The sequence below is a fragment of the Miniopterus natalensis genome, chromosome 1, assembly GCF_054644295.1.
Source record: "Miniopterus natalensis isolate mMinNat1 chromosome 1, mMinNat1.hap1, whole genome shotgun sequence".
NCBI lineage: Eukaryota > Metazoa > Chordata > Mammalia > Chiroptera > Miniopteridae > Miniopterus > Miniopterus natalensis.
This window is the reverse complement of record NC_142081.1, coordinates 36,079,562-36,090,645: the sequence shown is the minus strand read 5'-3', so window position 1 is coordinate 36,090,645 and position 11,084 is coordinate 36,079,562. Positions and strand designations below refer to the sequence as shown.

Below are 11,084 nucleotides of genomic sequence, written 5' to 3'. Positions count from 1 at the left end.
TAACTCTAATCTTTCCCCTTTTTAGGAATTCTTCATCTCCAAAATAAAATTTAGGAATAACTCTTTATCTGAATTCTCTTAAAATTTTATTTTATTTTTTTACCAACTAGAACAGTACTATGATTTGATTTTCTTTTTCAAAGCAGCAACTCTAACTTGCTTTTTAAACATAAGTTATTGTCTATTTGAATAGCTTATTTCTGCTCTTTCTTTTTTTATTTTCTTACATATTTAAGTTTATCTTGTACCATGTTTATGTTCTTATATAGGTATTTAATGTATTATTTTGTAAACTATTAAAGGTATTTAGAGCAATATGTTTTCTGAGTACTGCTTTGGCAGCTTTCTATAATCTTGTTAATTGTTATTTATACTCTTATTTAACAAAAACAAAGCATTTGCTGTTTAGATTTCAAACACATCTCAAACATTACATATTTACACATCAGTGTGAAATAGATATTATCTCTATATATAATTCTTCCTTCAACTCACTTTGGCAGAAAGTCTAAAATTCAGGCATCTGTCCTGTTCAGACCCTCTCGCTTCCATAAGAAGTCATCAGTTTTACTCTTTGCTTGCTTGTCCATGCGTATGAATCTGGTCTACTAAACAATGTAGAATTTCTGCTCTCCAGGTTCTTGTTAGAGAAAATAAATTCTCAACTGTTAAACTCAAAAGCTTAATTGCCAGAAAGATTACCTAAAGGATGTACAGTCTGTTCATTTCCCTATTTATTCTACATTTTACCCTCAGCCCAATCCAGATCATTGCAGCTTTGTACTAAGACTGCATTGTGCCCTGGATAGAGCTCTTTTCTGACCTACACTCTGACATCATGCTTTGACCTACATCAGGAAATACGTAAGAAATGTCTTGTAAAAAACATTTATCCTAAAATCATTGTTGTATATTATGTATTGTTGAGGATATTGTCTGCGGTGTTCTCCAGAAAAGACCTTTTTCTCTAATTCAGCACCAGGTAAAGCATTATTGATTAAGTCCCTCTTTCCTCTGGTTACTATGTTGGTCAGAGGCAATTATGTGGCTCATCAATCATAGATGACCAACCTTATGATGTCCATTTTCTACCTCTGACTCTACCTCTAGTTTTTTCTCACTTTTTTACCAACACCTTCCCTGCCCCCTACCACACACACACACATTCCTATGTTCATTTTTTATTTTTTTGTGTATCCATTTTACTACTTCAAATTCTCTTTTGCAATATGAGTGATACAAATAAAAAATTGGATTGGGTATACTTTTGGATATTTTATATCTCTTTTCAGGTATATTGATTTTTAAAATTAATTTGGAAAGACCTTATTGAGAGTGTGTCATAGTATTAAGAGTCAGAAACCTGGGATCAGAGAGATAAGGAAGTAAACCCATCTCTCCTTATTGGCCACGTGACATTAGACGAGTAACAGCATCTCTAAGCTTCACCCTCCTTATCTATAAAATGGAAATAATGATAGTGTTGATCTCACAGGTTGTTAAGAGAATAAAAGTAGTATCTACCGTATAAGATTGTTATAAAAAATAAGTGAAAATGCATATAAAGTGCTTAGTATAATGCCTACCACTTGGGAAGTGCTTACAAATGTTAGCTATTATGATCTTAATGTGTACTAGGGGATGGTCATGTAGCTCCAGGAAGCTGTTGAAAACCTGAAATTGTTGGCAAAATTTATCTGGAGAAGAGTTCTGTATAGAAAACCAAATTCTCAAAAGGAACAGTGATCTAAAAAAAGAATAAGAATCACTGAAAACCAAGATTTCTCTTTTAAATATTGTAATTTTACTTGATTCTACCTTTTTATATACCATTCCACCCAGACTTTGATAAAGGTTGGTGTCTCTGACATATTACATTTCATCTAATATTTAACTAGTTTTTCTTAGACATTTTGGGAACAAATGTTGAAATTATGTAATGGCCTTTTTAATTATAGGTATTTTTGTTCTGAAGTCTATTGTATTACTTATTATAATCTCAGTTTTATTTGCATGGGTATAACAGTCAATACTTTTTGTCTATTGTTAACATTTCAAATGTGTTTCATTAACTTAGACAAAATATTATAGAGTTTGGGGTTTTTATAACAAACTCTTTATAGGGTAAACAAATAGTTCATATATTTATTGGCATGACTGTTTGTTAGTACCAACCTTTTCTCCCATTACTTTTTTATTGCTGTTTGCTTTCCTTCATTTGTATGATTTCTTGGTACATTTGAATTTATTTACTTATTATGAGAATTTTGTAATATAACTTTTAACATTAAAATGCATACTGATAAAATTATTTTTATTCTGATATCCATATGCATTTCAGAAAAAATAGGAATATTTATAAGAATATAGAAGACGTCTATTTTTATTGTTGACACTATTACAGATGTCCCCATCCCCCTTCCCCCGAAGGCATCTATTTTTTAATGGACAAAATAATTTATCAGCACAAAAATGTTTAAGCTGATGGCAGATGCTTACTTCTTGTAATGGCAGCTTGGGACTATCTGTATGAAAGACCGCTCAAAGACAAGGTGGGAATAAAAATTAAGCTTTTAGACTTATGTCTCTGATCCAGAGACATGTACAATTTTAGATCTGGATAAGAGTGTAAAATAATTATTGTCTATGATCAAGATCAGCTTGTCTCCCTGCCCAGTCAGCCATTTCAAATAATGCATTCTCTCCTTCTCTTTCCTGGATTCCTAACAGTTTTATTTACTAAGGAAGCCTTTCTGTCCCATGTTCACTCAACCCTTGATCTGTTAAGATGTATTAATTAATCTGTTGGGATGAGAGGCAGCAACCACATCTTGCAGAGACACAGTAACATTCCACTAAACTATATTTCTGATCTTTCACGTGGACCAGCTCATCCTATAAAACTAAAGAAGTGGTTTTTACTAATGTAGGCCATAATTAAAGAAACAAGCTAAAATACTATCAGTTTCTCTTCCACCACCCTGAAATATGACTTACCCAGAATTGAAGAGGATGGTGGTGGCGAAATAGAGGCCGCGTCATCCTCTATAATAGGTATTGTTGCCACTTTTTTAATATTGTGTTATTTCTTTCTTGAGTTACTGGGATTTACTATATTCATCTTAAATTGTGGCACTTCTTTAGTTTGTTGCCTTTGTTACCCTACATTTTATTTTTAACTTTTATCTAATCCTGAGCTCAAGTAGCTGTCCCCCTTATACTTCAGACCCTTTTACTAGACCAACTAGCATTTTCAAATTTTTTTTATTTTTTCATGTCCAGAATGTCTACCCAGTAATAACCATCTACTCTGTAAATGATAGGACCATAGGAGCCAGAGTACTAATTTCATTGTGTCTCAGCAGCATAGAACTACTTTTGAAACTGTTTAGACCTTGTAATTGTCAAAATATATTTTTAAATTTACTAATTAAGACTAGTACTTTGTTTTCTTATTTTTGATGCTTAGCTTGGCATTTTAATTTCAAAATAGAAATAGCATTTGTGACATGGTTTCAAAAAACATGTGCAGAGATCTGCTTCTGGTAATGACTGATTAGCTTCTATTGGACCAGCCTTCCACAGATAGCAATGATAAATTCTGGACAAAATATAAAAGCACTGAAGGCACTGGAGAGCAACCACTTAGAAGAAGGAAATGACACTGAGTGAGTTTCCTGTTTTTTACAGCTTCTAGGCTGAGGGAAGGTCCCACCCATGGGGCAGCCAAAACCTGAAGAACAGCCTGCTGTTTTATTTGCTTGAAGAATTCAGAAGACAAAATTCAAGTAACTACCACAGATGGAAAGTGAATGGGAAGTCTCAGGAAGAAGACAGCCAGATAGAGGAAACCCCAAATTCTGATTATAAACTATACCAAATTTTTATCTGATACCTGAACTACATATGTACAGGACAGACTTCAAGCAGCACAGTTAAGGATAAAGAAATTGAACTGAGATTTCAGCTGCTATCCATGTATGGGAGACAGTTTGGGATTTGAGTCTAGCCAAGTTGTTTGCTAAAAAAATAAAGACAGAGAGAGAGAAAAAGGAAAATCAATACTTTTCTAAGGAAGATAACTAAACCCAGATTTTCTAAAACATGTCACTCACATTCCATGGTTATTAGATATCTGAAGGAACAGAAAAAATTTAATTCATATTCAAGAGCAATTACTGGAAGCAGTCCTCCCCAGATAAACTAGATGTTGGATTTATCAGACAAAGATTTTATAATATGCTCAAGGATGTAAAGGAAAATATACTTGGATGAATTAAAAAATAGGAAACCTCAAGAAATATGAAACTATGAAAAAAAAGTCTAGAATTAAAAATACACTTTAAAATTTAAAAGTCACTAGCTGGGCTTAACAGCAGATTGAGGATGAAAGAAGAGTAAATAAACTTAAATCAATAGAAATCAACCTAAAGAACAGAGAAGGGTGTGGGGATGGAAATGATAGTATAATGAACAGAGTCTCAGGGCTTAATCATGTATTATTGTAATACCCAAAGAAAAAGTGGGATAGAATGAGGTTGGAAAAAATATTAAAAGAATAATGACCTAAATTTTCCAATTTTAAGGAAAGAGAAATGTACATTTTCATGTAGCTCAGCAACCCCAATCAGGATAAATACAAAGAAAATCTCTCCTAGGTTCATTGTAGTCAAAGTGCTTACAACCGAAAAGAAAAGAAAATCTTGAGAGTAAAGAAAAATGACCCTTACATAGGGGAGCGTTGACTCGAATGATCACTCACTTCTCATCAGAAATAATGCAGGCCAGAAAGACATGGAAACAAATCTTTAAAATGCTGAAAGAAAAATGTTGTCAACTCTGATGTCTATATCCAGTGAAAATATTCTTAAAGAGCGATGAAGAAATAAAAATATCTTCTGATAAAAGAAAACTAAGAGGGCTGGTTACCAGCAGACCTGCACTACAAGAAATGCCCGGAAAATTCTACAGACTGAAGGGAAATAAAAGCAGCTTGAATTTCAGCTCTTGGAAGGAATGAAGAACACAAGAAATAGTAAATATGTGGGTAAATATAATTTCTTAATTTCTTTAAAATAAATACAACTGTGCAAAGCAAAAATTATAACATGTGAGGCATACATATGTAGATATAATATATAATTCTCTATATAATATATTTAACAACTATAGTATAAAGGATGGGGATAAATGGACCTATATGTTTGCAAAGTTCTTATATTTTACATCAAGTGGTAGAATATTAACCATCACTTAGACTGAAAAGTTAAGGATATATATTATAATCACCATGCAGTGGTTCTCAAACTTCTCCGTCTCAAGACCCCATTACACTCCTAAGAAGTTCCCCAAAGAGCTTTTGTTTATATAGATTGAATCTACCTGTATATACATTATTAGAACTAAAATTTGAGAAGTTCTGAAAATATTTCTTTGTTAATTTAAAATATCAGTATAAATCTATTATATGCTAACATGAATAACATGTTTTTATGAAAAATCATTGTTTTACAAAGCAAAAATAAACTAGTGAGAAGATGAACATTGTTTTATATTTTGCAAATCTCTAATTTCTGACAATGTAAGACAGCTGGATTTTCATGTTTGCTTCTGCTTAGTCTGTTGTGATATGTTGTTTAGGTTGAAGTATATGAAGAAAATCTATCCTCACACATACATATAGTTGGAAAATGGAGGAAAATTTTAATAGCCTTTTCAGATAATTGTGGATATTCTTCTTTAATACACCAAACCTCTGAAGTGGAGGTTTCTTAAAGGTTAGTTGCCACATGGAATCTAAAACAATATTAGCGAACTTTTTGTTGCACTTCGAATAATTTTGTAACATCATGCATTGATCATTGGAAAAAAGTGGTCACAGATCTTCAAAGTGTAGATTCATTTCATTGACAATATCCAAAATGACATTTTTTATTATCACAACCAATCTCATTAGGAAAGTGTTTAAGTTTTGGTAAGCTTCCAGCCTTAGAGTATATACAAGTGTTTACAAGTTTTCAAAACTTATTTTCACTTGAAAGTTCAGTTTCATCATTGGCAATAAATATTGTTAAGTGTTTTCTTTAAAGTGACAGGCTCATTTCATTAATGTTTTTTAAAAATGTATGCCCATATTTACCTGATAGAGGATATACCAGGATCACAAAGGTGGTTTTCCCAGGGTGAGGCTTATCCATTGCACTCCAGATGTGCTGACCCTCTACTCAACTGCATAATTTGTGGTAGTGTGGGACTGAGTTTGCACTCTCCCCTGATAGATAGATGATAGGTAGGTAGGTAGGTAGGTAGGTAGGTAGGTAGGTAGGTAGGAAGGAGATAGATGAATGAATGTGTGCCCAGTAACCAAGTCTGAATAACCGTTGTCTATCAGCCATAGTTAGCTGTTGAGTAAAACATTGTGTTCCATGAAAAACAGTGGCTAGTTCAGCTTACAAGTCAGTCACAAGTGATTTTCTTCAAGGCAACCAGAATATTTCACTGTGTAGCAAAATTGCTTTAAGTGCACATCTCATCTCATCACACAGAGTATTGAATAAAAAATCCTCTAGGGTCAATATTTAATAACTATTTTCACGTCAAGTGTATTCTTAAGTGAAACTGACTTCCTTTTTTAACTGGGAATGCATAGTAGTGAAAATACAATACAGTTTGGTGCCACTGCCTTGATTTCTGCTGAGGCCCAGAACTTTTACCCTCCATTGCTTTTGTACCATTAGTAAAAATATTAACACAGCCCAGGATAAACAAAAAGGAATTTTCAAAACTTTGAATATTTCAGTACCACTTGTATTTCTCAGGCATCAACATAGAAGAATATCTTTCTGAATAATTAGTTGGTACTGATACCAGGTGAATACAAGCAATATTAGTCCTGCTTCATCAGATTAATTTACTTATAAGGCAAAAATATAATTCAGTAGGCAAGATATTAATTCACTCTCTATGTTTTCAGTTAAATTTTTAAATCAGTAAATTTTGTATTATTGGAAATTGGCAATGTCATGATTTCTTTTATGGACTTTGCATCTATCAGGCATTCATTCAACAATGTCAACTATATAAGGCTTCACTGGTCTCAGCTATTGTGTGTACTTCAGCAGTATAATAGCAGCCTGTGACTGTTTGAATGGCTTTTTCATTTCCACTCTGGAAAGTTGTAAAAACAGTTTTTGGTGTTTAAAGTTATCACCACACCTGCATTTAAAATTTTAATTCTTTTTGCTTTACATTCTGAATGATTGGTCTCAAAATGATGCTTGGACCAAAATGCTATTCAAAAATGATGTGTTGCAGAAGACACAATAAGGTATATTATCAACATTTATAAAGCCTGTTGAAAGATTGTTTTTTAATTCTCACCTGAGGATATGCTTTCACTGATTTTTAGAGAGAGAGGAAGGGGGAGGTAGAGAGGGGGAGAAAGAGAGACAGACAGACAGACACCTATGTGAGGGAGAAACATTGGTTAGTTGCCTCCCATTAGCTCCCTGACAGCACCTAAGTATATGCCCTGACCAGGAATCGAACCGGCAAGAATGGAACAACACCGCAGTCAGCTGTGCTAGTCAGCCAGGGCTGAAAGATAGTTTTTATTACATTTTATTTAATAAAGCAAAACAAGAAATCCGTTTTACCCAGTTCCTTTGAGGTAGATTCTTTTCTTTGTTGAGTCAAAGAATTCTAACACTTTCATCTTTCTCAGCATCTTAGAGATAAACAGGGAAGCTGTGTGTTGAGAAAGATTTTTTTTATTGTGCTAAAATATACATAACAAAATTTATCATTTTAACCATTTTTAAGTGTTCAGTTCAGTGGCATTAAGTATGTTTACACTGTTGTACAACCATCACCACTGTCCATCTCCAGAATTTTTTCATCATCCTATAGTGAAACTCTGTATCCACTAAACAGTAACTACCTACTCCTAAGTAATAATATATTATTAAATTCTTGTTGTGTTTCCATGTGGGTTACAAGGAAAACGTCAGGTTTTCAAAATACAGCTCAATAATTTACAACAAAAGATAATCCAATTTAGACGTGGTAGAAGCTATGAATCGATTCTTCACAAAGAAGATAGACAAGTGGCCAATAAGCACAATATCATTAGCCATCAAGGGAATGCAAATTAAAACCAAAATGAGGTACTATTACACATCCACCAGCATGGCTAAAAATAAAAAGATTGACAACCCCAAATGTTTTCTAAGGCGTGGAGCAACTGGAACTCTTAATATTTCATTGGAAGTGTTAAATTGTACATCCATTTTGGGAAAAGATCTGGCAGTTTCTTACACAGCTGATCTAATATGTACCATATGACCCAGCAATTCCACTCTACGTATTTACCAAAAAAACAAAAAAGTGAAACCATATGTCCACAAAAAGATTTGTATAAGAATGTTGATAGAAATTATCCATCAACAGAAAAAATGGATAAATAAACTGTCATATAAACAAACAAAATTATACAGTGGATTTAGTGGAATTAGCTGTGCTGGTTTGCCCAGGACTGAGAACTTTTCTGGGATGTGGGACTTTCAGTGCTAACGCTACAAAACTCTTGAGCAAACCAGCAATACAAGGACCTAACTACCCACCCACCTCAGCAATACAAAGACCTCTAACTACTGATATATCCAAGAGTATGGATGAATTTCAAAACATTATGCCAAGTGAATGAAACCTATCAAAGATTTCATATTCTATGATTTCATAAAACTATTTTGTAGTAAAAACAAAATAGTTTGGGGAAAATGGTGTGAGGGAACTTTCTGGAATGATAATATTCTGTTTTGGTAGAGATTTGGGTTACAGAGGTGTACACATTTGTCAAAACTCAAATGGTCAGTTGAAGTTTCTGTCTATTCCACATTCTAAAACCACCTGTAAACAAATATTGAACTCTAGTTAATGATATGCATACTGGAGTGAGATGTAACTCTTCTTTCTTTGTTAAGTATGGAAATTTTTTTAATGGTATATAAATATCAGAGATGGAAGAAGGGAGAATTATTCCTTGAGGATTGCTTCTGAATAGGATTGTTTGTTATGACTGTTCATTTAGGAAGATTTTCTTTAACTTTTGACAACATTTTCCGTGTTGCTGGGTCCTTATTTTTTGTTTTATAATTCCGTATTTTGCAGGAAGAATCTTACTTCATTTCCTAAATCAATGAGCTTCTTTCATTGTTATATGAATGTAATTTGGCTGCAATTTTGTTTTATTAATTGCTTTGGTAGTACTGATTCTTTGCTCTTTCTCACAGCCTTTTTTTAAAGTTTTTATAGCATTTACAAGTATTAGCAGCATCTCTCCATATTATAAGATGTCTTTCTATTTCTTAAAGCAGTGACTATATAAATGTACTTCTTATTATTTTCCAGAAGGTAATGCTTAACTTTCTCAACGTCATTCTAACTTTTCTTGTTTCCTAACTTTAATAATGTAGTACTTTTAAAATTAGATCTGGATTGGTTTTAGATTAGCTGTTTTATTAAGAACATTTTTTTGGAGTCAAAAAAATAAAAATGCACATTGTAAAAAATTTTAGCCTTGATTTAAAAATTTTTTAATATTGCTAGGGCTTTATTTCTTTTCGCACATACTTTTTGTTTTGGTAGTGGGTTAGCTCAGAGAAGGTACTTTGTTACTATCCCAACACCTTTTAAGATATCTTTCATCTTTTAGTTTTCTTTTGATATACCTCTAAAATGTAATGTTCTAATAAAGTCATTTATGATGATGGTTCTCAATCCTACCAAACCTAGTGCATCCTTCTAATCACATTTTTAATAACCTGTCTCTATCCTGAAATTAATAGATTGTTTCACCTACCTATATACGTAACTTCAAAAATTCAATGTAATCACCCTAATTATAATAGAAAGGGGAAATAAAAGTAATTAGCAAATATTTCAATATGTACATTTTGGGGCATAATGTCGTACTCAGATGCTGTACCTATACATAGAAACTGTGAGTGGGACTGCTAGAGGTGTGTTGCATTGGTGTCTTACTTACCACAAGCAGTATTGCTGCAGTTTCATGGTTTTCTGAAATATTTGACCATTCTTGACAAAAGACAAATTTCCCTCAATTTACATGATATATATGTTTCTAGAAATGTTGGCATCTATTTAAACTATACAAATGTAAACTTTGTTTATAAGTATAACAGAATTAGGCTTTTGGCTCAGATCATTATAAACAGGTTTTTCTTCTTCACAGATGTCCAGGAGGACATTGGAAAGTATGAAAGTCAGAGAAGAATTCTCTAATGTGGAGAACTTCCCTGCAAATTGCAAATAATCTAGCATCCGTGGCCTTTATTATTGGAAATTAAGTGTATCAAATAGACTAATGCTTCCACTTCCCATTCTTTTCTCATTATGACTAAATTACCTCTCTGATTAATATCAGTCAGATCTTTTGCCAACTTGCTTATTTATATATTACTTAAGGGAGTGAGGTAAATGTGGCAGAACAAATCTTCCTCCTTGTGCCATTGGGCGAGTTGGTACAGAACTTATTTGTATTAACAGGGTAGTTTAAACACAAGTGGTTTGAAGAATAGGAATTATAAAGCAAGATAATTAAAGTTTATGTCAACAGGTGCTCATTCAGTGTTCTCTACGGGTACAAGAGTTGACTATACTAGTAGGTGAGTGAATAACTTGTCATGACACATGTGCAGAGTACGGTGATAATGATTTTCATTTCTTTTAGGGTATGTCTCTGTGCCAGACTGTTGTTGTAAGCTCTGTAGTCATTCTTCTCTACTCTTCAAGAGCATGTTATAATTTGGTGGTGATCACCATATCTCAGGATACATTAGAAAGTCCATTTAATTATGGCTGGGATAATCTTTCAGATAAGGTAAGTACCTTACGTATGTATTGCCAGCCTAAAACTATAATAATGAAGTTAGCCTTAACTAGGAAAATATTTTAAGTGTTTGACTTCAAACATTTTTATGGAATCTCTGGCTACTATCAATAATCATACTTATAATTCTGTGTTTATTTTTTTCAACTTTATTTTTATTGTTGACAATATTACA

General features: G+C 32.9%; 1 protein-coding gene and 1 pseudogene across 1 annotated transcript in view; both read left to right on the top strand.

The window, feature by feature from the left end:
• The window catches only part of GPR137C (G protein-coupled receptor 137C), a 47,592-nt gene that overhangs the window by 27,993 nt on the left and 8,515 nt on the right, over positions 1–11,084 (top strand). The window contains exon 4 of the mRNA XM_016198243.2: positions 10,751–10,900. Within this exon, the coding sequence (XP_016053729.2) occupies positions 10,751–10,900 (150 nt within the window). The remainder of the gene's footprint in view (positions 1–10,750; positions 10,901–11,084) is intronic.
• Positions 6,132–6,274, top strand: LOC148094083 (U1 spliceosomal RNA; annotated as a pseudogene).